Source organism: Drosophila guanche, unplaced genomic scaffold, assembly GCF_900245975.1.
Source record: "Drosophila guanche unplaced genomic scaffold, DGUA_6, whole genome shotgun sequence".
NCBI lineage: Eukaryota > Metazoa > Arthropoda > Insecta > Diptera > Drosophilidae > Drosophila > Drosophila guanche.
In genome coordinates, this window is record NW_022995754.1 from 2,074,306 (window position 1) to 2,100,764 (window position 26,459).

The 26,459-nt window shown below is 47.2% G+C and overlaps 5 protein-coding genes across 8 annotated transcripts; 2 read left to right on the forward strand and 3 right to left on the reverse strand.

Annotated features, from left to right (window-relative positions):
- Positions 1-277: 277 nt before the first annotated feature.
- Positions 278-4,204, reverse strand: LOC117588841 (ubiquinone biosynthesis protein COQ4 homolog, mitochondrial). 2 transcript variants are annotated; one of them, XM_034280334.1, is made up of 5 exons: positions 4,140-4,204; positions 1,070-1,293; positions 804-1,008; positions 519-742; positions 278-449 (listed from the first exon to the last, which is right to left on the reverse strand). In XM_034280334.1, exons 2-5 carry the CDS (start codon positions 1,288-1,290, stop codon positions 293-295), a joined length of 807 nt encoding a protein of 268 aa, XP_034136225.1. In that variant the 5' UTR covers positions 1,291-1,293; positions 4,140-4,204; the 3' UTR covers positions 278-292. The 2 variants fall into 2 exon arrangements, with proteins under 2 accessions (XP_034136225.1, XP_034136226.1); XM_034280335.1 differs by lacking the exon at positions 4,140-4,204 and adding an exon at positions 3,952-3,968.
- LOC117588839 (UDP-sugar transporter UST74c) lies at positions 2,279-3,983 on the reverse strand. The gene has a single exon (XM_034280332.1). It carries the CDS (start codon positions 3,722-3,724, stop codon positions 2,570-2,572), a length of 1,155 nt encoding a protein of 384 aa, XP_034136223.1. The 5' UTR covers positions 3,725-3,983; the 3' UTR covers positions 2,279-2,569.
- Positions 4,205-4,268: 64 nt separating the features above from the next.
- Positions 4,269-8,264, forward strand: LOC117588837 (nucleolar protein dao-5). Its single transcript, XM_034280330.1, has 6 exons — positions 4,269-4,530; positions 4,587-4,731; positions 4,787-4,849; positions 6,683-6,739; positions 6,842-7,860; positions 7,927-8,264. The coding sequence occupies exons 1-6, from the start codon at positions 4,330-4,332 to the stop codon at positions 8,194-8,196; spliced, it is 1,755 nt and encodes a 584-aa protein (XP_034136221.1). The 5' UTR covers positions 4,269-4,329; the 3' UTR covers positions 8,197-8,264.
- LOC117588838 lies at positions 4,851-6,783 on the reverse strand. The gene has a single exon (XM_034280331.1). The coding sequence runs from the start codon at positions 6,611-6,613 to the stop codon at positions 4,919-4,921; it is 1,695 nt and encodes a 564-aa protein (XP_034136222.1). The 5' UTR covers positions 6,614-6,783; the 3' UTR covers positions 4,851-4,918.
- A 1,689-nt stretch (positions 8,265-9,953) lies between the features above and the next one.
- On the forward strand, positions 9,954-25,706 carry LOC117588836. 3 transcript variants are annotated; one of them, XM_034280328.1, is made up of 2 exons: positions 9,954-10,074; positions 20,410-25,706. In XM_034280328.1, the coding sequence occupies exon 2, from the start codon at positions 20,424-20,426 to the stop codon at positions 24,483-24,485; it is 4,062 nt and encodes a 1,353-aa protein (XP_034136219.1). In that variant the 5' UTR covers positions 9,954-10,074; positions 20,410-20,423; the 3' UTR covers positions 24,486-25,706. The 3 variants fall into 3 exon arrangements, with proteins under 3 accessions (XP_034136219.1, XP_034136220.1, XP_034136218.1); XM_034280329.1 differs by lacking the exon at positions 9,954-10,074 and adding an exon at positions 10,318-10,488; XM_034280327.1 differs by lacking the exon at positions 9,954-10,074 and adding an exon at positions 17,495-17,518.
- The last annotated feature ends 753 nt before the right edge of the window (positions 25,707-26,459 follow it).

Genomic DNA, 26,459 nt, shown 5'->3' on the forward strand with positions numbered 1-26,459 from the left:
TCATGATCTGAACCACTTCACGATCAGTTCAGCTCAACTCGGAGCTAGTGGTTTTTTCGTAAGTCGATCCCTTGCGTACCATAAATTTATTTATTGTCTTCATGATATGCTTATTTCAAAAATCTCTTATTGCGCTATTTTAAAAATCTTAAAAACAAAACAATGATTAACTTAATTGAGCGAACTAGTTGATCGGAATGAGCAGAACAAACGATCGCAGGGCTGCCAGATCGTTCAGCGATCGATAGTTTCTTTATCGAAATCTGATAAAGGCGAGTTTTATAAATAGAATTCAAACTTTATTCAACAATTTAATGCCCAGCTCGGCCCGCAAATCGTTCACATTCTGTTCCCACCGTTTCTCCCAATACACGGGCATCAGGGGCTTCATTTGCTTGCCGTTCTCTAGGGCCCATGGCAAATAATGCTTCAAGTACGCTCGCCGCTGCCTGCAGACAAAAAAACAAGAGTCAACATGAAATAAATGCTTTGGGCTAGAGAGGGTTCATCGAACTCACTTTGGACGTAGGCGGACCGCACCGAAAACCGCTCCACCGTAGCACATGGGCAGACCCGTATTGAGCGCCTCCACCCACTTGACCGCCACCTCGCCGAGCATATTGGTGGGCATGTCCAGCACCGTGTGGATCAGGTCATGGCACTCCCGGTAGCGCGTCATTAGATAGGCCAGCTTGGGATCCTCCAGGAAGCGCACGGCCATGCGACTGTCCGGCGTGACTTGCTGTAAGGGTAGAGAAAAGTGAAAAGTTTCCTTTTTCCCCGCTGCCCTTGATCCTTCTTACATTATCCTTGAGAAACTTCACATAGGCGGCTCCAAATGTGTCGGCAGGCAGCGATTCCAGCAGCTTAAAGTCAATGGTGCTGGTGTGAATGCGCGGCTTCTCGCTCATGATGCGCTGCCCCTCCTCGCTCTCCTGCATGGTGTCCAGAATGTTCCACAAAGCCTCCTCCCCCGTCGTCTCACCCAGACAGGCGATCATGTCGTGGCTGTCGAGGGGAAATAAACTTTTGAATAAACAAAAACATCTACAAATTGAATCCCACTCACCGCCTGGGATCCAGCAGGGCGGCAAGGGAGGAGCCTGCACCCAGGAGCATCCTCTGAAATGGTGAAATCTCAATGCGCTCCTTCAAATACTGCTGCTCAAAGGCATCCAAATGCTCCGCCTCTGCGGCATCCGTGACCGCCGTGTGTCGGTTGTGTGTGCTGACGGCAAGGCCGCGTTTTCCCAGCGGCACTGAGAGGCGCCAGCAGCGCTGCATCATCATGTTCTGTGGATACGACCAAAATCATGTACAACCCGTGTTGACCTTCCCAGCGTTGATCATCATACAATAAGCTTCAAACATGAGCACAAACATGACCCTGGCTACCTGTGTCTATGGTTTACCAATCTGCACTCGTACGTGCCCCCAACCCCGCACCAATACCATAACGCCCCGATGGCAACGAGTTTGCCTCAACAATTTGTCCATAATGCGAAGACGCTGACTAACAATTTACTTCAGCAGTTTACAATCAACCGCCCAACGGTTGGGCATGGGCAAACCTGTTTCGGGTGCTGCCTGCTCCCCACAGCACCGACAATCTCAAAATAAAAGTGCCGTAGGGCCGCCGCCACTGGTAGCCCAAAACTCAATGTCGTCATTGTTATCTCTTTGCAGGTAGCTTCAATTTACTATCAAGTTTGATTTACTTGTAATGTAAACGCTACTGGGCTGCGGAAGAAGTGTTCCGATTAGAGGGAACGTGCAGCAAACTAGGTATAGAGTAACCAAAGACTACACCTGATGGTGGGGAAGCAGCTCATCAAGCGTCGCATTAATCATTCCGTTCCACTAGCTAGCAGCGATAGGACCTTGCCTGCTTATCAGTCTGTTGTTATTTTAAAAGTAATTAGAAAATATTTAGAGCACAACCAACATTGCCTTAAGGTAACCAATAATTAAGAGCATTCAATAGCCCATAGCTAAAGTATTGTTTGATTATTCCCGTGTTCATTTATGCGCTGATTTGTTGAGTGATGACGCTGCGGGACTATAAGATTTAAGTTTGTTTACTCAGAACTAGATAAACGAAGCGTTAAGAAAGAATATTCAAATTCCAATGCAGAGGGAGGGAACATGTGGCGCACATGTGAGCTGGTTATTTTGTTGTTCCTTAAAATGTTTCTTATCATGAGGGAACAATCTAATCATTCCACAAAAAACCTTTCTTGCTTATCTCGCCCCACTTTTCCGCTGGTACAACGAACGATTTCTGTCATTTGTCGTTTGTATATTTTCTATTTACTTATGACACTCTTGGATGCAGCAAAAACACTTATTGCATGGGACAAAATGTACAAAGTGATTAAAATTACATAATTGCTAATTAGTAACTACAAATGTTTACATACTATCTTTCATATATGTATGTACAGAGACGATGCTGACGCTGGCGATGGTGTGTGTGCGGTCTGGGGATACGCTAAACATATAGATCTATGTATTATGTGTTATGGCTTTGGCTTGAGTTGGAGCTAAAGCTGTGGAGAAGCTACAGAGGCTAAACATTCTCGCCGCGAGCGCTGCTGGGCAAGTGGCTGATGCTTGGCTTATCGGGCGCCCGTTTCCGCCGGAAGGTCACGTACGTGTAGAGCAGGCTGGCCAGCACACTGATATTGATGCCGATACAGTTGAGCCACGAGAAGACATAGTCGCCGCCAATGAACATGCCCAGATACGTCACGCAAATGTTCTTCAGGCAGCCCACAATTGTGGTGGTCAGCGCCGAGTTGAACTGCGTGCACAGAATGGTGCTGTACGACAGTATGAAGCCCATGACGCAGCTGAGCAGGAACTGTGTCACAAACACGGGGTCGTGCCACTCGCTAAAGTTGATCGCCTGCTCCAGGTCGCCGGTGAAGAAGTTGAGCGCCAGCGCGGGCAGAAACATAAACAGCGAATTGTAGAACATCAGGCCGTACTTCCCGATCTCCGACGTGTCCAGTTTCTTCTTCACATAAACCCCGTTTGAGGCGGTCAGGGCGTTCGTGATCATCACGTAGATGTAGCCGCGCATGTTGAAGGACAGGTCATCGGAGGCGGCCACCAGAGCCCCGCCGATCATAGCGTACACGCTGACCTGCACCGCCGTTGAGGGCCGCAGCCCGAGTATTTTCAGCTCCAGCAGCATCGTCATCAGTATGGAGAAGCGGCGCAATGCCGCGAACATGGGCAAACTGAGCGACTGAGTGCCGCCCAGGCCGAACATCATGTTGCCCAGAAAGATGAGTGGCAGTGGGAATATCTTGGCGAAAGTGTTGCGCTGCAGCGGCGGGAAGGAGACCAGCTTGAGGCGCTTGCCCATGCCCAGGACCACTATGCTGGCGGTCAGCTGGCCCAGGCTGAGGAACAGGAACGAGGGAAAGTGGTAGGACGTCAGCACGGTCTTGTTGATCACGGTTATCATGAAGGACGACAGGCCGTAGAAAAGCGCGCTGCTTATCTTCTTGATGAACACCGCCGACTCGTCCCGCTCGCGCTCTCTCTCCCGGTGGCCCACACTGCCGGAGCGAGACTCCTTCGAGGAGGAGCCATTCAGCAAGGCACCGCCGCTGGTCGTTTTATTATCCGCATCGCTGTCTTCATGGCTCTCGTCCAGTAGTGGCTCCAGATCCAGCGTTGTGCTGCCCCCGTTGCCGCCACGCGAGACACTCATCGTAATGGGTTGGTGGGGGGATTTGTACTTTGACTTATGCCCGTGGTAGTCCGTCAAATCTGTTCACCAACTTTTCTGCGGCTATTTAATTAGTTCTACGGCGGACTATAATGCGCCGCACACATTTGCACACACTCGACCGTTCCACCACATTTGTTTGTTCGACGCTACTTCGCTACCAACACTATTTGCACTTAAAAAGGTTTTTGCTGAATGGCTATTTTTACCGACGCTTTAACCCCCCTTGACGACTCTTCCGAACATATGTTCGAGTTCAGAAGAGTGGCAACACCGCAGAGTGGCGGTAACACTTTACTAGCTCGTTTTCTTTTTGGATATCAATCTACTAAATAGCCTGTCTTTCTGCGCAACCTCTGTGTATGCTTGTAAAATATTTTACCAATTAATTACATACCTCAACTTTTTGTTTGGTAATTTATTGCAAAAAAACACAACTTTTCTGTAATTACACACTCTCGAACGTCGGCGGAATCAGCTGTTCTGAACTGTCAAAAAACTGCGGCGCGCTGCCACTGCAGTTGAACGCGCAAGTACGGCAACGCCCGGCTAAAAGACCGAAAATTGTTTATAACATTTTATGAAAAATGAGCAGCAGCATAAAGAAAAAGGTTAAGGTGTCTGACCAAATACCAAAGCCGATTAGCATCAAGAAGGAAAAGACTGAGGAGGATCGCACGCTACATCCCATTTCCCACTACATCGATGACCGTCTGGAGCTGGTGAAACAAATTTTCGGCACCCTCAAGCCGAAGACCATCATCAATCTGGCCCCAGAGTTTCTCAAGGTAGGAGAGAGAAAGAAACTAACAAATATAAACTAATTGATCATTTATAACTGCAGAAAAACTCCCTGGATGAGATTGAAGAGCTCTGCCTGGAGGAGCTGCTGTGTTTGTCCACCAAGCGGCTCAGGTCAATAATTGATGGCACCCGCTGTCCCACAGACACGGAGAGCTCCGAGGACTCGGATGTGGAGCACAAAGAAGGTGAGCCAGTGTAAACACATTCTATAACCGCTTAATTATCGCTTGCTATTTGCAGAACACATTTCGCTGGAGGAGATTTCATCTGACAGCGACATCGGTGGACAAGAAGCACGCAGAAGTGAGTAATACTGTTACTATTTAATTTGGAGTTAAATCTGCACAAATGCACGAAACAAAGTCTCCTGCTTTACGTGCCATATTTGAACTTCTCGCAACCATCCACGGGAGACACGTAGAAGGCGCGAAGAATGCACACATCCTCGCCAATGCCAATGACCACATTCTCCTCATCCTCCTTGCCCACCTCCAGGGTGACCACAAAGTCACCCACCTCGAGGCAGCCCTTGCGCCGCATGTAATCCACACCAAACTCGATCGGACTGTAGTTGCATTCGTTCAGGTCCTTCGTGTACAGCACGGGATGCATGTTGCGGCGCAGATGCAGCGCTCGAGCGTGATCAAAGTGACACTTGATGGTGGCCTCATCGTCCTCATCCAGCAGCGGCATCATAAGGAAAACAGGGCAATATATCTCTGTGCGAGCCAAGGCAACGCTGGCATTCTCGCACTTGGTGAAGATGAACACCGCTTGGCACTCGATGGAGCTGATTGTGCGTATGATAAAGTTCACAATCGTCTGGAACGAGGTCAGAATGTTCTTCACTGTCATCTTGTTCTGGACCACGCCGACGCGATAGTCGCGAATGGGCATAAGTTTCTTGACAATCAACGGATACTTGTTGCACCACGCACTCTTCTGGATGTGTATGCAGTCGATCTTCCACAGGAACTCGTGCAACTCGAAGCGCTTAAAGTCGCTGCAGCGCTCGAGTGGCACCGTGCCAATCACCGGCTTCTTCTGGCACTGCGCAATGGGCAGCACATCCTCCATGATGTAGTTGTAGACGCAGCAACTCACATTGAACATGTCCGGTATCCAGATGTAATCCAACAGCTTGATAATGCCCAGCAGATCCAGCATGTTCGTGCGCACATACTCAAAATCGATCATTCCAATCAGCTTCAGGTCAAACTCCTCCTTGATGGACCGCCGAACGGCCTTCAGGAAGTTTTTGCAGCGTATTTTCGGCAGCACCACAAAGTTGGCCTTCAGCTCAGTGGCCAGCTTTAGGTCCCGCATGTAGAGGTCTGGATACACAGCAGGATCCAGCGCATGGCACTGTCTTGGCAGCTCTATAAAGTCGTAGCCCGTTAGCAGACCCGCATCGATGATCAGCACGGTGAGGGCCTCGCGCAGCGTCTTCACCACACGGCAGCGCACCTCATGGCCAATCAGCAGAATGTCGTTGATCTTGACTGACTTTAGATACGCCAGAAGATTGATCACAAAGATTATCTCCTTGTAGCCCCCGTAGCGATATTCCTCGTTCGTGGTCAGCGTCACGACAGCGCCCCGTGCCAGCATCACAGCGGAGTTGTTTCGCAGTCTGCCCACTCGACAGCACTCGCCATTGATCTCCAGAGCCAGGCCGGTGGCTAGGCGCAGCTCCCGCTCCTCGATATGCTCCGCAATGGCAAGGTGTAGCGTCTCCAGTATGGCATTGAGCTCCTCGGGCTTGTTGGACACGGCGTCCACATGAAAGGTGTAGGTGCCATTCTCCAGCATACGTCGCAGCTCGTCGGGCGTTGTCTCCGTCACCAGTTTGGCCATCAGTCCCATGTGGTAGTAGCGCCGCCGCTTGCGTCGCCTGGCATGTTTTTCATGCGCCTCGCAGGCAGCCTTGAAGTCACGCAGCCGCTGCTCCAGATCGTGTTGTCCATTCAGCCGCACCGTGAACTTGTCCAATTGATTCTCATCCTCTAAATGTTCGTCTTCGCCCTCTACAGACTCCTGGCTGTCCAGCAGCAAAGGCTTCTCCATTGCACTTTAATTTAAATTCAAACTTTCTAATAATTTGCTAATGTGTGTCGTCTTCTGTTTCACTTTTAGCCAAAAGGAAGAAACTGAAAGCGAAACAAGTAAATAATGGAAACGAAAACAAGGCGTGTAAGTGAAACTAAAACAAATGCGAGAGTAAATTCATGATTACTCTGTTTATGATTGCTACCTGTACACAAAGACCTTAATCAATCTCTTCTTTATCCACAGCTGGTGGACAAATTAGCGTTTTGGAACTGCTGGAGCTGCAGGCGAGAGCACGCGCCATACGCTCGCAGCTGGCCATGGAACCCATCACCAAGATTGAGGTAAAATCAGATGATGACGAGGAGGAAGAGGATCAAGCAAGCAAAGCGACATCTAAGGAAAAGGAGAAGCGCAGCGAAAAGAGCAGCGTGCCGGAGAAACGCAGCAGCAGCAGCAGCGCAACACAAAAGCGCAGAAGCAGCAGCCGCGTGCCCGACAAGCGCAAGCTTAGCGAACAGTCAGCCAGAAAGGAGCCACAGCAGACAGCAGCTGCAGAGAGCAGTAGAAAGGAAACAACGCCGCGTCAGAGAATCAAAATCAAGCGAAACTATCGACAGCCCACAAAATCGCCAGAGAAAATTGTTGCGCCTGTCGCAACCACAGCTGCTGCTGCCACAGAAGATGCGGCCAAGGACAGATCACGTTCGGTATCGCCAGATGTAATACCCATACCCACGGAGACCGAGACGCTGCTGATCAGCGACAGCACCGACGACGAGGCACCACAGCAGACAACGAAGGAAGTGGCAAAACCAGCTGCTAAGGAACCAACGCCAGAGCCTGTTGTGGAGAGCGAGCCAGAGGAGGGAGAAGTGCGAGATGAGCCTGTGGCGCCTGTGGAGGCTACTAAACCAATCGAACCAATCGAAGAGCAGCCAGAAGAGAAGGAGCCACCCACAGAGACTGCACAGCCGCCCACGCCAGAAAAAGCAGCTGTGGCCGATGAAGAAGCAACCAAGGAAGAGTCGCCTCCACCCACTGCCGCAGATCCGCCCCTACTGGAAGATGAAGATCAAAACGATGATGTTATATCGATAGGCGGCGATCTGGACATGATTGAGGAAATGACCAAGGAGGACGAACCGCCCGCGGCGACAGTTAAGACGGAGAAGCAGCCAAATGCCGAGGAAATGGACAACGATGTCATTCTGCTGGACACCAGCGAAGATGAGCGCGAAAAGCTAAAGGAAACCGATCCCGAGGTAACTAACAAACACCAAAGCAAGTCTTTCCTCTAGCTAAAGCTCATCTTCCTCTCTGTTTTGCAGTCATGGCGCACTCGCTACCTGAAGAGCTCCAAGGTCAGCCAGGTGCTTGCCGCATCACGACTGAGCAAACGCGTGCGCGACAAAATCAAGAAGACGAAGCGTGCCCAAAAGTCTGCCAACGTCGGCAGAGACGCCGCCGACGATGCGCAGGCCAAGACGGCCCAGCCGGCATTCGCCTCCAAGCACGAGGATGGCTCCGTGGAGCAATACCAGGAGCTACTGCAGCACCGACAGCGGCAAAGTTCAACCAGCAGTAAGGGCGACAAATAAGTGCGGGGCGCGTGGCATGCAAAACAAGTGAAATAAAGCAACCATCTGTCCGCTGGAACAACCGTAAACGCAGCAAAATTTGAATATATCGTGCTAAGCGCATATTTGATTTCTCATTCGCCTTTTCTAGTGAAATACTCTAACGAAAGGTTTGGCAATGACTGACTTTTGGTTACGAATGTTGCAGTGGAGTATTTCAACTCCTTTATATTATAATTATTCCTTAAGCTTTGACACATTTTAACAGCTTAGATTATAGCAATTAAATGCTGCATGGCCCTGCGGTAATTTGTAATTTATAATTATGCAGAAAGGTCAGCTGGAATTTATTTCCAATTTCCGTAATTTATTTATTAAAAATATATTTAATATGTGAGCTATATTTGTTCGAAATATTAACGCCTTTAATATGATTGCATACATAAATAGCAACTATAATTAATGCATCATAATTTATCGGAACCTTTTTTTCTCGTCAAGTGTATTCTGGCCTCTGACCTGCTCCGTTCATTCTACTTCTCCCGTTTTTTATTATTTTTTTGTTTGTAATTTAAAAGAAAATGCGAAAAACTATGCCTTCTCATTTCCGCCGCGTGCCCCCATTTCGTTGGATGGGGAAGCCAAACCGTTTAAGGGGGCAGCGGTAGCGGCAGTTACCGAGCAAGTCGCACGCAGGTTCCGCCTTTTCACTGATTTTGTTTGTCATAAACTAGTTCAAAAATCATTTAACGAAAATTTGAATGGTTTGGGTTTGAGTTTAACCTAGTTTCACCCGCCTCCCGCCAGTCGGGCACCCTCAACCCACCCCCTCAGCAGGACATTTTGTCATCGACTTTAGTCGATTTCTAATCATGCGGTTACGGAACATGTCCGCACTCCACACGCCACACCATGCCCACTCGAGTGCCACAGCCACCACCCCCCACAGTAAGGGTTCTGGTCACTGGACTATCTCTCAATTATGCTGCAGGAATATCCGGAGGGTGGGCAGGGGGGAGCAGCGTGTTGCACCATAAACGATGATTGTTTTATCAGAGACTTGCTCGTGTTGATAAACTGTTTTAGCAACAGCAACAACAACAACAACAACAACAACTACAGCGTGGGACTCCCTTAACTGCTTGCGAGGGCACAATTCTCTTCTTTTTTCCTCTCTTTTTTTATACTTTCGACCAAATACGCATGTCCTGCGAGCTAAGGGTAGGATTTTAATACTCATACGTGTACGTTTGTGTGTGTGTGCGTCGGTGTGTGTTTAATTCCCTAAGAATCCATCAAGTGGGCGCGCTGTATACATATAATTATGGTATTAAGTCGAAAATCTTTCATTTTCATTGGAAAAGTTGAAGATTTTGTGGAGTTTTTTTCGTAGAATGTGAATGCCCACAAAAGTAGGCAATACTTTCTTAAGAACTCATTTTTACCTTTCGTAGCGCACCTTAAGCCAGTTTGCTGGCCGCTGAAAAAGGTTAACACATGTTTTGGCTTGTGGAGCAAACACCCCCGCACACCTCCCGCCGCACTCCGCACTCCACACTCCACTCATTTCTCTTGCCGCCCCCACAGCGAGAAGTAAACAAAATAGCAACAGAGCGTTGTGGCTGTCGGGCGGTGGGGGTGGTGTGCTGCCTCTTGGTGGTGGTTGTGGCTGCTCGCTCTCTCTCACGCTGTGTCTCTCTTCTGCATGTGTCTGTGTGGGTGTCTCGACGCTGCCTGTGCATCCTTTGGCGGGCAGGCTGGCGCATGGGAAAACGGAAAAGCCCGATTCAGTCTACAGAAAACGCGTACGTGGTGCAGAAGTAGCCGCGCGTGGCTACCACAACGTCGTTTAAGACTTGTCGGCATGATCGAATAAGTGTAACGCCCCGTACAAGTTCTGTAAGTTTGCCAGAAAACGAATCTCAGCTGCAGATTTGGAATCAGAATAAATATCACAAAAATGAGAAGCATTATGCATAAGAATCTGCCGATTTCAGTGTTTCCAAAAGTGTTCAAGTGACAAAAAAAAAACCCCCAAAGCCAAGGATTTGTAAGCCAATAACAATAAGAAATAATTAATTCCTGTCAAGTGGTGGCTCATTTTTGTATTTTTCTAACCAAAAACCATGTGCTAAAAAAAACAAAATCAAAACCAATAAAGTGCTTTAATCGTTAACAAAATCAATAATAATTAAACAAATATTAGCCACAAATATGCATTATGTGTGGAGTTTCCGTTTTCGTTACCGTTTCCGCTCGAAGCGCTCAAGTTTACACTTAGGATTAAAGATGCTCTCTCTGGCCAGAGACATTGTGAGTGCACGAATAAAACCCCCAAAACCCCCTCAGCAACATTAAACCACCACCAATAATAATCTGATCTAATCCTATAACCGAACTGTAGAACAATATAAAAACTCTATCCGCTTGCATAAAAGAAACTCTAATGAAAATTCCATAAATTGGCTTACAAAAAATCAAAATCAAATCAAATTAAAATTGGCAAATTCATCAAATTATATTGCTTAATGCTTTGGAATGCTTAAACAAAAAATCGCATAACATTAAGTTGTCTTGCAATCCACGTTACTTTCCAGACTTACCAAAAGATTGATAGCTTGAGACGTAACTATGGAAATTGACGGATTGCATATATATATTTATTACCTATGTACATTTAAATCTATCTAGCAAATACTCAATATATATCCATAGAATTCAACAAGAGATGCATGTACTTCATGGGGTTATTTCTCAATTTCTTTATTCTACCTTTAATGCTGCCGCATTTTAATAACTGATTAGGAATTGCATTTGCAGGTGTATTGCATCTTAAAATGCAATTCAAATTCAAATCAAAACTCAAGAATATTCCGCTTAAAACAATTTGAAATTTTTCGCACAGTTCTACTAGGCGTCTAGAGATATTTCTCGACGCGAAATGCTAGAAATTGAGGTCAAATATTTCATGGTTGGATTACCCAAAGCTTCAAATAGATCCTGTTGTTGCGAAATTAACTATTTATTTAACAGAATAAGATCAGCTGCCAAACTACACGCCGAATCGAATTTTTACATTTAATTTGATAACTTTTATTCTGTTTAAAAAATGTGGCCCTTATCCTTCTCCTTATCATTCATTATTTTTTGTGGAGAACTCTTGGCTCCAACAATTGTCGGCATTAGAAAACGCATGATCGAAAATGGTAGCCAACTTTTGATAGCTGTCAAATAGGTGACGCACACACGCCCGTAAAATATATGCAGGACAATGACAAACGAAGTTGGTAAATTTAATTGGAATAATATATCGTGCATGTGTGTGTCTCTGGCCCCTTTTTTTATGAAACAAACACAGATATAGATGTCATAAAGTTTTATTAATAATGAAAATTGTACTAAAAACGTGCCACACAGGCCAAAGGCAATTTATTAAAAAGTCTCATTAGGCTTTCGCTCTCTCTCGCTGTCAGTCTCTCTGTCCGGTTTTTATCACACATTGAGCATACGCCATGAGGCTCCCCTACGGGTGCTAATAAAGCAAAAAAAACAGAACACAAAAATGATAATAATAATATGTACGGACGTACCGGCTAGGGATAGCGATAAAGTAAAATTTGCTTCGATATGGAACATGATTAAAGTACTGAAATGCCCCCAAATATATACGTGTGCATGTGTACACCCACACTTACTGCACCATTTTATGACAGTGTGTGTGAGTGTGAGGGCCAATAACTGTGCCCCGTCGGAGATTAAGTATTTTTAATGACAATAAAAATATAAAAATTTCAACGATAGCCGCGTCAGCGTCAGCGTCAGCGTCAAATCAATTTCAATATAAACATATATTTCTACACATACAGATACACACATATACTATGTGTGTGTGTGTGCCCTGCGTACATGTTAATATCAAAGCAGACTGATATTAAGTCACTTGTGCCATGTGCTCTTCCAGCAATATTTATTCGCTGAAAATCAATAAATTCTACACACAGACACACACACCACATATAATTTTATATTTTTCTCATTTTCTCTTTGCGCTGGCGCTGCGGCTCATTATTAATATATGTACTATGTATACATATACATATGTACATATTTTTTTTACATTTTCATATTTCGCTCGAGTGAGACATGGCGTTGGGGCCTGGGTGGCTGCTTAAGTGTTTTCCTATTACGCCTTTTGCCCATAATCCTCCCACATAAATATACTCATACAGCCGCCCAGCGCTTAACTCCCCCAATATTATATTTGCTTTTAAATATTTTGATATACAGCCTGGGCCCAGCCAGCACACACCCAACACCCAACACCCAACACCCACGATGGCTGGCTGGCCCTGAGCCCTGAGTCCTGGCAGGCATTTTCTCATAAAAATTTCGTACTCGAATAAGACGAAGTAGCTCCCACACACACAAAAACACACACAAACACAAGCAACACACATAAAAGTAGAAGAGAAAGGCATGCCGACTAAGGGATGCCCTTTAGCAGATTGAAGGATGAGCAATGCCCTTCGGTTCTGTTAGGCAGAACCGCTCTAATTACACCATTTTTATACTATCTATAAATATAATCCAACATCAGTTCATGCTGATCAGAATTGTGCCACGAAAACTTCCCAGAAACCCAAAATATACCTCCCAAAAGTACCGAGTAAAAACACACACGGACCGACGGACTGGGCAAAAATGTAACCCGCAGGCATTTTGGGTTAAGAAAGAACAGCAAGAAAATCACGAGGAGGGGGATGGAGTGCTGGCTGGGTGGCTGTGGGGGGGTGGAGGACTTAGGGCAAAAACTTTGAGCAGCAAAATGTAATGTAAAGGATGTGCCAGGGCCACCATGGAGACGCAGGCGAGGAGTGTAACTGGAAAATAATAATTTTTTTTCCTTTCTTTCTCCCTTTTTGTGCTTTCCCTTCATTTCTTCAGCCTGGCTTTCACCCTCCCACACCCAGCCAGCATTCTTGCTTTCCTTCTCTTTCTCACACAATCTGCTGTCCCTTTCGCACTCTTGTGTGTTTGCCGTTTTCTTTTGAGTGTCAGAAATGGAAAAGAAAATAATTTGATGGTTTCATAAACTCGCTTGGGGGGTCGGTCGCCAAAGTAGAGAAGTTTCGCCAGGAGGAGGGTGGTATGTGTCTGTGTGTGTCTGTGTTTCTGATAAAATTGCAAACTTCTCCCACCCAATAGCCATGTGTGCACGAGAGAGAGAGAGAGAGGGCAGAAGACCTAAGCAAAAATGTATGGAATTTTTCTGCTTTTCTTTTATTTTATTTTGTTTTTGGGTGAAAACTTTTGTAGATAGATTTCTTGCCAAATGTTTTCTGCCTGCATACTTATGGGGGTGACTGTGTGACAGGCTCCAAGATAAAACTTCATCATTATGATGCTGATGATAATGAGCAATGTCCAATGATGATGATGGGGATCTCATTAGACAGAGAGAGAGAGAGAGAGAGACAGAAACTTTTGTACATGGAACTACTCGTACGTACGGGGTACACTTGCCTTATTATCAAAATGATTATTATAAGCAGGCTGCAACCCCAACCCCACACTACACCCACACACACATTTATAGTGTACACCCACACACACACACACACACACACACACACAATGTATAGAAATGGCTTATGTATATAGAATTTGTCCTTGTCTCTCTGTGTTTGGGTTTCATTATTAATTTTTCTCCGTTTTTTTTTCCATATTTTTCGTATTTTTATTTTATCATGCCCTACGCACACTCTAGAGCTTAGGGGGTGGAAAACACACACACACACACACACACACACAGTCGCATTTTAGTTTATTGTAGAAAATAATATTTGATAGAAACAAAATTTTAGTGGTGCCCAAAAGGAGAGGGAGGGAAGGAGCGAAAGATAGTTTCTGGGTTGGTTGGTTCGAGTCGCAACGGGGGAAAAAATGTCGCTTGGGAGAGGGGTAGGGGGTGTGCGACGAGTGGGAGTATTTTTTGGGTGGGTTAAATTAATTTTTTGCCATAGATGTGAAAGTGAAAATAATTACACAAAAATATCGAAAACTGGCGCCCCCATAGAAACTGGCAGTTTGTGTGAGTTTTTTTTCCCCTTTTTACTTTCTTTTTGTGTGTTGTTTGGTGTACACTGTACAGCTAGGGGCTAAAGGATTTCGTGCCTGCAGTCATCATTAAGGTTGGTTGGATGGGGACATTTCGGGGAATAATGAAAGCAATTTTGGAAGATGTTTTCGACTTTCGTTGAAACTAAAATCTGCTTGGACACTGCCAATAGAGCAATTTGTCGCACACATTACTTGCCCCTTCCCCCTGGCATATTCCTCCCCCGCAGTCAGCCAAAAACCAACAGAGATCAGCACTCTACGGCCGAGGGTTGTTTGATTGGTTTTCCTTTTGGTCATTATGTGTGTTTCCTCCCCCCCCTTTGTCAACTCTCATTTTAGAGTCCACGCATAATTTCAATTTGATTTTCATCAGAAATATTAATTGCATGCCACAGACAGGGGCAATCGGGGGCGTCCGTGGGTACGTTAGTGTGGCATATGGGCCGACAGGGGCGTGCATCAATCATAACCGACGTTTCGTCGGCCACAGGACTCGGGGCAGGGTGGTTCCATGCGGTTGCCTCGAGTTTAAATTTCATAATTATTATTTTACTCGCATGCCTAATGGCAGTGGCAGCGGGCGGTTTCCATTCCATTATCCTTTCTGAAAATATCGAATGCCACAGCGCTCGGTTTGTTTACGTTTTTCGTTTCCCTGCACCGACAGAGACATGCGCCTACAAATGGAGCAGACGGGCAGTGGGGGCCTGTCGGGGGTGCGTGCCACGGAAAGCGAAAGTGCCGGCACAACGTCACAGTGGACATGTGCCCGACGCCCGACGCCCGACATGTGTGAAAGTGAAAGTCAATATCGAAACCTTGACCACGACCACGACCACGACTACGGCTACGGCTACAGGCCAGAGCACCGGTGGCCGGCCCAGTGCCCGGTGTCCGACCCGAAAATGGCACCGAACCGAGAGATCTCGGGCGCCCACGCAGCGAACGACCAATGGGTCGGTCTCCCGTCTCCCTAAACGGGCTGTTGCTGTTGTTGTTGTTGTTGCTGTAGCGAGTGTCGTTCAACCGGCGCGACATAGCAGCAGCAGAAGATAGCAGAAGAGCGGGAGAGCAGAGAGAGAGAGAAACCGTTAACTGGCACACTCCATGCGCAAGCGCAGTCGCTGCGTCCCAGTCCCGCAGCGGTCCCTGAACAGGCAGGCAGAGGCAGAGGAAAGAAAAGAAAGGGAAGGGAACGGAAGGGAAGAGAAGAGAGAAGAGCAAGGAAAGGAAAGGCAGGCTGGTCTCCCCAAGTCACTTTCGCTTTTGCGGCTTTTGATGTGTGTGAAATGCCGAATGCCGAATGCCAAAGGGTGGCCAAGGTTGGACGCACACAGATACATAGATACACATGTGCATACACACACGCACACACGCATACTTGCACACTGGCAATATATCTATCGAAAAGTCAAAGTCAATCTATCAATCTGGGCAAGAAGCAAGAAGCAAAAGCAAAAGCAAAAGCATTTCCTTGCACAGCTCTGGGACGGGCTTTTAGTTGAGATTTATAGCTGCTGATTGGGAGAGAAAAGGAAGCTAAAAGGGAGCCGCTTCCCGCAGCTTAAACTATTTAAATTCCATTAAGCACCAAAATTCAAAAGTTACTATGATGGGAATTTCTTTAAGAAAACATTTATCCAAGAAAACGAAATTGTAATTTCTTTACTTTTCAATTTACCAGCAGAATTTGTCATATATTTTGATGCAGGAACCTTTTATCTATCTGTAGAGAGTTCACCCGCATAAATATGTGACATTATCGTACTTAAAACCTCGAATCTCAGCAGCCGAAAAGTGCTCGACATAGCGGAAATTTACACATAAAAGAGCTCCTAAAAAGAGTTATCATTCCGCAAACTATTTCCCCTTTTTCTATTCCTCTTGACTGAAATTGGCATTAAAAGACTCGAAACTTTACCCTTCATTCCATTGAAGTAATCAACAAAATTGTGCAAGAAAGATCCCTGCCAAAAGACACACATAATAACACAGAACAATGCCATTGCCAAACAAAAGATGCCCTTAGCTGAGCATCTACCTAAAGAGGAGTAAAAATATCCACGTAACCGCAGGACACACTCCCTTCAATTGGCGCAATCCAATCGTTGGCTCACACCTTAATAGGCGTATAACAACCCCGAAAATCTCTGCCATTAACTCTTGACTTTCGGAATAAATAGTTGCATTATATGAGAAGAAAAGGGTTGCAGGAAACCATAAGACAGAGTCACAGGAAATATTCGAACAGCAACGATTGAGAACTCACTCTGAGCTGAGCTGACTCCACTGTCGTAAGAAAAACAAATGGAAAATCCTATTGAAATATGTGATAAATAAATAATTGGCACGACAACAACTACAAGACCAACAACAACAACTCGTACTCGTACTACAACAACAACAAAGGAAAGGAAAACTCATTGCGCGATTCGATTGTTGCTCATTCCCCCGGTGTCACCCCAACTGGCTCTCCCTCTTGCCCACTTTCTATCAGACAGTCTCTATCCCTATCCCTTTCACACCTCTGTACTTGTGTAGTTGTGGTGGTAACTGAAAAATTTTACTAAAAAAAAAGGGGCGGAGCAATAATGGTTTTCCGGGCAGCGCTGCTCAGCGTTGTCGTAGTTGTTGTGTTTTTTTTTTTTTAAGGGAAAATCTATGATTTTTGATATTTTGGGGTGTTTTATTGAGGTTTTTACCATGATATGGGTTGGAGGGAGAAGCTTACTCTCTCTGTGTGTGTGTGTGTGTGTGTGTGTGTGGAAAAACTATTAAATGTTATGTAGGGGTAAGGGCTTGGGTTCCTCGTGTGTGCCCGTGTGTCTGTGTGTGATTTCAGTATCATTGTTGCTATATTTGCTGTTTTGATTTTGAGGAAAAAATCGGGTAAATTGATAGTTGATATTTTTTGTTATTCTGCTGCGTCATGCGGCAGTTGCAAACGAGCGGGCCACTTGGCAGGACACACAACACAACCACCAAACGAGATCACAGCGGAGTGCAGAGAGAGAAAGAGCAAAAAGTGCAAAGTGCGACACGCGCATGACCAAGTGACTTATCAGCTACACAAATAAAGAAATTTAATTAAAACTGATCCAATGATCCGTTAGGAATTACATTTTGAATTCCATGGAAAATGTTTTACAACTAAAAGTGCACTTAAAATTCAAAGAAAGTTTAACCGATCGCCGAAACAGCAGCAACTACAAATTATTCATGAGTATGTGGATGATAGATTTAGGCAGTTAAAAGTGTGGCTTAAGGAGCATATAAGTTATGCCTGAATGGTGTTCTACGATCTGTAGTTAAAACTGATCTTTAAAGAAGATAAAAGCAGTTCGGAGCACTTCTCCTGATTGATCGGTGTTGCTTTTAGGCGCTTATGATCAATGATCAGTGGCAGAAAGTGCCAATTAATGGATGGGGAAAGAATCTCAAAATCTTGATGACAGCTTTTGTTAGCAGAATTATGGAATGGAAAGCCATAAAAGTTTACAAAATCGATTGTTTAAGCTTGCGAGATTTGATTTTGTGGCATACGTTTCAAGGATAAATTAGCCGTAGAATTCCACTAGATATCCTCTGCTGTTATAGAAATTAATTAATTAAATATCAGACTAGTTTTTACCCCAAGCTCTGCTCCGTTTGCCTGCCCCCTTTGCCAATTGCCAAAGTCTTGAGCAGAAAAGGTTGCCATAACCAACAAAAACCAAAACCCAAAACCAATTTCACGTTATTGGCTTTTGGCTGTGGCAAATGTCTCAACACTACCGCCTGCCCCTACCTGCCCCTCAACCCACAGTCTGGGGTATTGGCCATCGAAACAACTTTGATATGTTGCGGTGGTGGCCAAAATTAGCCTTTTCGCCTTTCGTCTTGGAGTTTGCTCAAATATGCGATATGTATGCCATGTGCGAGTATATGGTACATATTAGGAGTGGGAGTGCGAGTGGGAGTACGAGTACATGCTTCTGTTTACACTCGGCTGCCATTTTCATTTCGAACCACCTCGGTCCAGTCCACCTCCTATGATGTCTTCAACCCACCCAAAAGATGGACGGGCAGGCAGGCAGGCAGGCAGGCAACAAAAAAAATCAAATAAAATAACATCAAACTACCTTAGGCTTTATAAAAATCCCAACCAAAATACAAGCAACACCCACACATAGAAACTGCACACACACACACAGACAGGCAGACACACAGACAACAACAGGGAGTGAAATGCTGAAGAGAAATGCGCACATCCTGGCAGGCATTTTTGCTTAACTTCTCAAAGTACCAGAAGGCCAGAAGGATGTGCTGCTGCTGCTGGTCTAGGGGGGGGAAGCGGGGAGCGAATGTCCTGAAGAAATTGTATAAAAGAAAAGTCAACAAGAACAACAACAGCGAGAGCAAAAGGAACAAAATGTAGCAAGGAGAACCAATTTCCAACCATGGAAACTTAATTTATGTCTGCAGCATAGTTGAGAATATTTTTCTTTTGCCTCTTTCTTTGCCCCACTCACTGTCCCCTTTCCGCTGCTGCTGCTCTCCTTCGTTGCCACCTTCTTGGGCGTGCTCCTATGCCACCCTTCCCCCTCCCTGCCTTGCTCTATCCCCCCCCCCTCAGTGTTTGCTGCTTACACAAATAGGAAAAAAGAAAGAAATTTTCGGTTTATTTCGAAAATTTTTGCCCCTGCTCCCACAGCCACTACTCACAGTTCGCCTCCCCCCTCCCCGCACTCGCTGACCCTGGTTGCCTGGCATTTTCTTCTTCACCCTCCCCCAACCCCAACCCCATCCCCACTATCCTCCCATTCCCTCCCTTTGGTTTTGCTTCCTTTTTCGCTTTTCTTGAGAATCAAATTTATTTTACCAAGTCATGTTGAAGAAAATTTTTATAAGTTTTATGCTCGGCTCAAGTGAGAGGAGTGCAGAGACAGAGGAGAGAGTGAGTGAAAGAGATGGCTGATATATGTGTGTGTGTGTGAGGCGCAAAAAGTTTTGCTGGAGCGAGACAGAGGGAGTGAGCGAGAGCGAGATCGAGAGCGAGAGAGGGCGAGAGAAAATAAGCAAAATTTGTATTCCTTAAATCGGATGACTTTGTATAAATTTTCGTGTGTGCCACCAAAAAAATGGGTTTCTATATGTATGTGTGTGTGTGTGTTTGTGTGTTTGTGTGTTAGTGGGTGGCATAATAAATGCATGTGTGTGTGTGTGTGTGTGTGCGCTGAGGACTGGCCTGCCCGGGTATTTGTGTACATAATGGAAAAATTTTTCATAGAATTTGCACAAAAATGAAAAAGTGTAGCAAGAGAGGGGCAATAGAACGGGTGGGCAGAAGAGAGGGTAAGCAAGAGATGGCGTAGGAGAATGGAGCAGAGGGGGGGGGGGGGGGGGGGGGGGGGGGGGGGGGGGGGGGGGGGGGGGGGGGGGGGGGGGGGGGGGAGGCTCAAGGAATGATGATGATGACGAAGAAAGAAGCAGCAGAGGAGTAGGGGAAGCAGCGGCAGTAGCGGGAGCAGCGACAGAGAAATGAAATTAAGCGCATACGGAAATGAGACACAAATATTACATAGCAAATATGTGTGTGCAGTGTGTGTGTGTGTGTGTGTGTGTGTGTGCTTGTGTGTGTTTGTTGGTAGAAAAGAAAAATGAGTAGCCGCAAGAAGCCAACAGCCCAAAATTGAATGAAATTCTCGGCACACAAAATGTATTCCATGTGGGTTTTTGGCTTCTTATTTTCTTTCAGCTTATGGGGAAGTGGGAACTAAAGCTCAACCAAGGCTTGTACATTATGTACAGTATAGTGTGGGGGGCAGAGGCCGGCAGATAAGGAACTTGATCTGCCAAAGAATTGCTCCCAAAAGTTGACCATTTTTAGCCCGTAAAAAGCACAACCTTTGCACCACACACTATATACTCCCTTAATCAAAAATGTATATATAGAAGAACAATTAATTATGTAGCTATCCCCCCCTTGGAGCCACACCCCCTGCCAGCCGCTAGCATGGCTTCGGCTTCAGCAGTTGGCTGCGACTTCAATTAAAAAGTTCTTTCAACTCATCAATACCAATGTCTAGCCCCACTCTATCTATCTCTCTCTCTCTCTCTGTTTCTGTGTTGCAGTAATATCATCCAAAATGGCTGCATCCATATATGCCACCCCACCGCCAGATCTGAGCAGCGAGGACACTGCTCTCTCCGATGTGTCCAACTCATCGACACTCAACACGAATCGCAGCAACAACAATAATACACATGAAGCCACAGCAGCAGCAGCGGGAGGAGCGGGAGGAGCAGCAGCTGGCAACCATTCACCCACGGAGCAGTTGGTCAAGGAGCGGGAGCCCTCGCAGTCGCCAAAGACGCCGACATTGCAGAAGCCAGCGGGAAGCAGCACAAGCACAAATGAGGCAGACAATGCCGAAGATGACGATGATGTGGCAACGGAAACGGGAGAAGCAACAGCAGGAGCGACAGCTGGAGGAGGAGTGGAGGATGGAGCGGCAGCGGAAACGGAAATGGAAATGGAAACGGAAACGGAAGAGGGTGCCAGCAACATGTCGGCAATGGCAGCGGCAGCAGCCAATGCGGCAGCCATGCAGCTGCAGCTGCTGGAAGCGCTCAGCGATGCGGCCAAGAAGCGCCGCAAGCAGCACAATCCCAGTCGCCTGGAGGCGCTCAACCTGAGCGGGGTGGAGGCACAGCTCGAGGATCGCACGCGGGTGGACTATGAGGAGAAGTTGTCGAAGATGTTTCTGCCCAAGTCCATGGAGAAGCTGAAGGAAACCTTCGAGCTGCTGCAGCAGCACAAGCAGCAGGAGCAGCAGGAGGAGTCCGAGCACATATCAGAGGCCAAGCAGGATCAACGTCGCAATCCCTATCAGACCTACTGCAAGCAGTGCGGCGAGAACTTCGAGACCGAGTTCAAGCTCAGCCTGCACATGCTGCAGGATCATCGCGAGGGGCAGCAGCAGGAGCGCGATGTGGAGCCCATGGACTTTCTCAGCTCCATAAAAGTAAAGCTGGAGCGCGAGGAGAGTCCCAATCAGCTGCAGCTCGAGCAGGACATGTCCAATGGGCATGCCAGGGAGCAGGAGCAGGACCAAGAGCAGGAGCACTGGTACAATGCCATGGCCCAACAGCAACAGCAGCAACAGCAGCAACAGCAGCAGCAGCAGCTTCATCCGCATGGCTCGGCGCTGGGCCCTGCCTTTCCCTTTCCAGCCGGCATGGGTCCAGCGGGTTATCTGCCGCTGCTCGGCATGTCTGGCTTCCCCGGGGTGGATGGACTGAATCGGCCACCGTTGCGCATCTTCAATCCGGAGGCATACTGCGAGCTGTGCAACAAGGAGTTCTGCAACAAATACTTCCTCAAGACACACAAAGCCAACAAGCATGGAATCTTTGATCCTGTCGGGGAAACGCCAGCCAACAGCACTTCTAGCAGCAACAACAACAACAACAACAACAACACGACTAGCAGCAACAACAACAGCAACAGCGGCAGCTCCATGAGCCACATGTTCCAGCTGCAACGAGAGGCAGCCGCAGCGCCGCAGCCACCGCCACCACCGCCACCAGCAGCCCCGTCCAGTGTGGCAGCCAAAGTGGATGCTGCAGCGCCCGTGGCCAACATACACTGCGACATCTGCTCGAAGCGCTTCACCAACATCTTTGCCATGCGGCGACACCGAGCCAAGCAGCACGAACCCCCAGCGGCAGATTCCTCACCCAACTCGCAGGGACAATCGCGACGCGGCAGTCCCATTGAGAGTCAGTCCATCAAGCAGGAGGCACAGCCAGAGCTGGAGCTGCAGGCCAGGGCCCAACCGTTTCAGCTGCCCGAGGGCTTCCGCGAGGACTTCACCCTCGAGCAGGAGGAGCTGAACTTTGTGCCGCCGCCGCGCAAGTTGCCCGCGCAGCTGCAGCAGCAGGCCCGGGAGTGCGCCTCGAGTGCGGAGAAGCTGCGCCGTTTGGGCGTACACTTCCCAGAGTTCTACTGCGAGCTGTGCCACAAGGAGTACGCCAATCGGTACTTCCTGCGCACACACAAGTGGAAGCGGCATGGCGTGTTTGTGCCACCCGAAGAACTCGGCAAGGATGAGGCACAGCTGAGCGGCTGGCCGTTTATGCCGCTCAATCTGATGCTGGCCAAGGCAGCGGCTGCCGCTTCAATGGAGCAGGCAGAACAGGAGCACGAACAGGAGCACGAACAGGAGCAGGAGCAGGAGCAGGAGCCAGAGGCCGAGCAAGAGCTCAACGAACAGCCCAGCAAGCGCATCAAACTGGAGCCAGATCTCGAGGAGGAGAAGCTGAATGGCTCGTCCGTGATGGGTCTGCAGAATCTGCAGAAGTTGCAGTCCATGTTGCAGCAGCTGAACGACATCAATGGCAAGCGACCGCTGCCCTGTCACCTGTGCGGCAGGGAGCTGGAGAACCAGTACGCACTTCGAGCACATCTCATGACGGAGCATGCCGCACAGATGCAGCTGCCCATGGGCATGCCACTGCAACTGCCGCCCCACGGCATGTCCATGCCACTGTCGGAGCAGCAGCTGCCCCTGCACGCGCTCTACCAGCAGCAGGCGGGGCCACAGACGCCACCGAATGCTGGTGCCAGATCCTCGCCCGGCAGTGGCGAGGAATTCAAGCAACATATCGCCGCTCCCAGTGGGAGTCCGCTGCGCGAGGGCTTCTACACGCCAGAGCGCCCGGTGGCAGCTGCTGGAGGAGGAGCAGGAGCAGGCACTGTCCCCGTGCCGCCACCGAATCGGCCAGCCTACACGATAACGCCGACGAGCAGCTACTGCGAGATATGCAACAAGGAGCTGTGCAACAAGTACTTCATGAAGACCCACATGCAGCGGATGCACGGCATCGAGATCGAGAACGGAGCACAGATCGGCGGCGTTGTGTGCAACATCTGCAACAAGGAGCTGTGCAGCAAGTACTTCCTGCGTGTCCACAAGCACAACACACACGGCATCATCGAGGAGGGTTCCCCGCTGCCACAGCCACGCGGCCAGAACGGAGTCAAGCTGGAGGCGGCAGCCGCGGCGGCAGCAGCACAGCAGGCAGCGCCCGAGCAGGAGCTCAACCTGACGCCACCAGCAGCAGCAGCGGCGGCAGGAGGGGAAAGTAACTCCGGAGCCACCGCCCACGAGGTGTGTCCGCTGTGTGCGCGACAATTCCGCAGCTTCAAGTGGCTGCGCTCGCATCTGATGAACGAACACGGACCGGCGGGTGTGGAGCGACTACGCGAAATGGAGGCAACTCCAACGGCAGCCTCTGGCCGCAGCAAGCCCAACAGTCCCACGCTCAAGATACCCAACGGCAGCAGCAGTGGAGCTCCGCCTGCAGCCCAACCAACAGCAGCGGCCACCGCAGGAGCTGTTGGCAATCCTCCGCCCAATCTCGCTCAAGCGCTGCAGAACCTCAATGCGCAGCATCTCTTCGGACAGATGCAACAGCAACAGGTGCCCAAGGGCATGCAGGGAATGCCACCGCTGCCACCTTTGCCCGGGATGTTCGGGGAGCAATCGCAGCGCTTCAAGGAGTATCAGTGCTCCATGTGCCCCTTCACCACGCCCTACTACGCATTCCTCTTCATCCACGAACGCTCGCACGCGCTGCTCAACAGTGCCGATGGCATGGAGGCGTCCCTGGAGGCGCCACCGCCACCGCCACCACCAGCAGCTGCTCGCAGTCAGGGCAAGTCACGCAGCAAGTCCAACCGAGCGGCAGCAGCTCCACCGACCACAGAGGATGCCGAGCTGCACGTGGAACCCACCAATCTGAGCACCTCCAAAGCCACAACCAGCCACTCTCCCACACAACACACGCCAGGAACTCCCTCACCAAAGGCCCAGTCACCTCTCGCTGCAGCCAAGAACCGCTCACCGAATCTTACAGCACGCCGCAGCTCCAAGTCCAACACGCCCAATGGGCTAGGAGGAGGCCATCGATCGGCTGCCACCTCGCCCTTTGAGGTGTGCAGCGATCTGGCCAATGGCACTGGGAAACCAGCGAGCTACGCACAGCCAGACCGCTCCGAGGAAGCATATCAGATGCAGGCATTCCATCTGCAGCCAGCCGATGCCGACTCGGAGATGCAATTTGCTCCGGCTCTGGTCTATCTGCCTGTGCGGGTACGCGCCTCGGAGACGGCCACGCTGAGCTTCAGACTAACACCAGCCTAAGGATGATGCAACCCCAGTTTACAGTGTTGCCAGCAGCAGTAAGTTACGAAATACAACCCTGAAACATTAATCGAGATCCTCCCTGAAACGAACAAAAGTAAAAGAAGAGTTAGGAACAAGAGACAAAATAGTGGAACTACAAAAGACTGAGTGCGCATATTAGTTGAGCTCATAATTAAACTTAAATATACATGAAATACCCCCCAAACCACCCCATAATTAACGATCTAAACCATGTCTAACATGGTCCAACTATAAACCACTAAAAGTATAAATAAATCCGCGAAAATAACCGAACAAGAACAAGTCCGTTTCAGCTGGCAGCACTGTGCTAAGAAAAACAACAACAATTATCATAATATATGTAAATAAATGCATTTATTTATGTACATTCTGATGGTTGCAAGGCATAAACTATAAACATAACAAACACATATATCTCTAGTGATTAAATATCAAAGTTCCTATGCGTAATAGTAATTTAACGAAACAAAACAGAGTTGCGAGAGTAAAGAGAGAGAGCAGTGGAGCGAGTGGAAATCAAAATACGTACGTACATGTATAAGGTTGGGTTAGTGGCAGAGATCTAGAGAATGGAGGGAGAATATATATCGTAGTAGCAGCAGCTTCAAAATCAAAATTACAATTAGAAATTTCTCATCTACTACCGCATAGAGATAGGTCCATGTGTGTGGTGGCCGGCCCTATAATAATAATTATAATGGCAAAGCTTCGTCGCAGCACAATGAAATTGCTCAAAATCAAAATTAAAATCTACACTCTGAGGGAATGTTTGCCATTTCCTTTGAATTTTTCCAGCAAACCCTCGCTATATCGTAGAAAACTTTAACCAAAATCTTATAACGAACGAATGAATGTCTTCAATAATGATGAGATTTTTTCCCGACCAAAACTTGTACATATAAGAATTTGCTGTTAGAAGAGAACAACTCCATGGGAAATATCGAATTTTAGCTGCAAATTGAACAGAGTTAGCAGGAGGGGCTTCAGAGGGACACACAGCGATGGGGGGAGTATCGGAAAATTGCGCCAGAAGGTAAAAGTTAAGAATAAAACACACACAAGAACGACAAAAAACAAACTCAGGGCAAAAGTACAATGACCATTAGTACTTTTTTATACAAACAAATATTTAATGAAGAAATAAAATAAATATAAATATGAAAAACGATAAACGATAAATGAGTAAAAATAATAATAATTATTATATGCATAATTATGAAACGTTAAACCCAATATAACATACAAAAAAATTGCTACCTCAGACGGACTTGAAAACAATAATTTAAATCAAATAAAATGAATTTATAAAGAAAGAAAATCGATATAAAATCTATGAAATGAAACCTTAAAGCTAAATAAGACATTTTTGTAGTAAATTTACCTCAGAGCAGAACAAACTAAACTTTAGACATATGATTTAATACATTAAAGTTAGCATTGGTTTAATTTACAATTTTAAGTTCGAAACATTCCAAAGACCAACAAAAACCACTAAAACACTTTCTAGTCAAAACTAGTCAATGGAGCTACAACAATACTATATACCATATACATATATAAAGAGCGAACCGAGCAGCCAAATCGGATCCACAGCTCTTTGGTTTTGGGGTTCAACGATTCTTGCAGATTATTTTATAGTATTTAAGGCGTTTGTTCTGCAGCAAGAAGCGTTGCCCCCCACCCCCCACCCCACACGAAGAGTTGGCGGCGATCCGAGTCGAACGTTGTGGAACGCGGCGTTGTGCCATTTGCTATATTTGAAATTCCTTTTTTTAAAAACGTGTGTTTTTTAAAATGCTGCGTGCCTTTTTAGCAAATACTTCGCCGTGTTCCCCGCACAAACAGAATATCAAACTAAAATCCAATACTTAAATATAGAAATTGTAATTTTTAATTTTATATGCCATTTAATTCTTAGTTCTTAAAATATGATTTCGTAACTGTGTGTGT

Bases quoted from the DNA above. Each gene is read 5' to 3' on its own strand.
- LOC117588841 (XM_034280334.1), bottom strand. From the start codon at position 1,290: ATGATGATGCAGCGCTGCTGGCGCCTCTCAGTGCCGCTGGGAAAACGC. The intron at 743-803 runs GTAAGAAGGATC...CTACCCTTACAG, and splicing joins TGAAGTTTCTCAAGGATAAT to CAAGTCACGCCGGACAGTCG. The intron at 450-518 runs GTGAGTTCGATG...TTTTGTCTGCAG, and splicing joins GCGGTCCGCCTACGTCCAAA to GCAGCGGCGAGCGTACTTGA.
- LOC117588839 (XM_034280332.1), bottom strand. From the start codon at position 3,724: ATGAGTGTCTCGCGTGGCGGCAACGGGGGCAGCACAACGCTGGATCTG.
- LOC117588837 (XM_034280330.1), top strand. From the start codon at position 4,330: ATGAGCAGCAGCATAAAGAAAAAGGTTAAGGTGTCTGACCAAATACCA. The intron at 4,850-6,682 runs GTGAGTAATACT...TTTCACTTTTAG, and splicing joins TGGACAAGAAGCACGCAGAA to CCAAAAGGAAGAAACTGAAA. The intron at 6,740-6,841 runs GTAAGTGAAACT...CTTTATCCACAG, and splicing joins TGGAAACGAAAACAAGGCGT to CTGGTGGACAAATTAGCGTT.
- LOC117588838 (XM_034280331.1), bottom strand. From the start codon at position 6,613: ATGGAGAAGCCTTTGCTGCTGGACAGCCAGGAGTCTGTAGAGGGCGAA.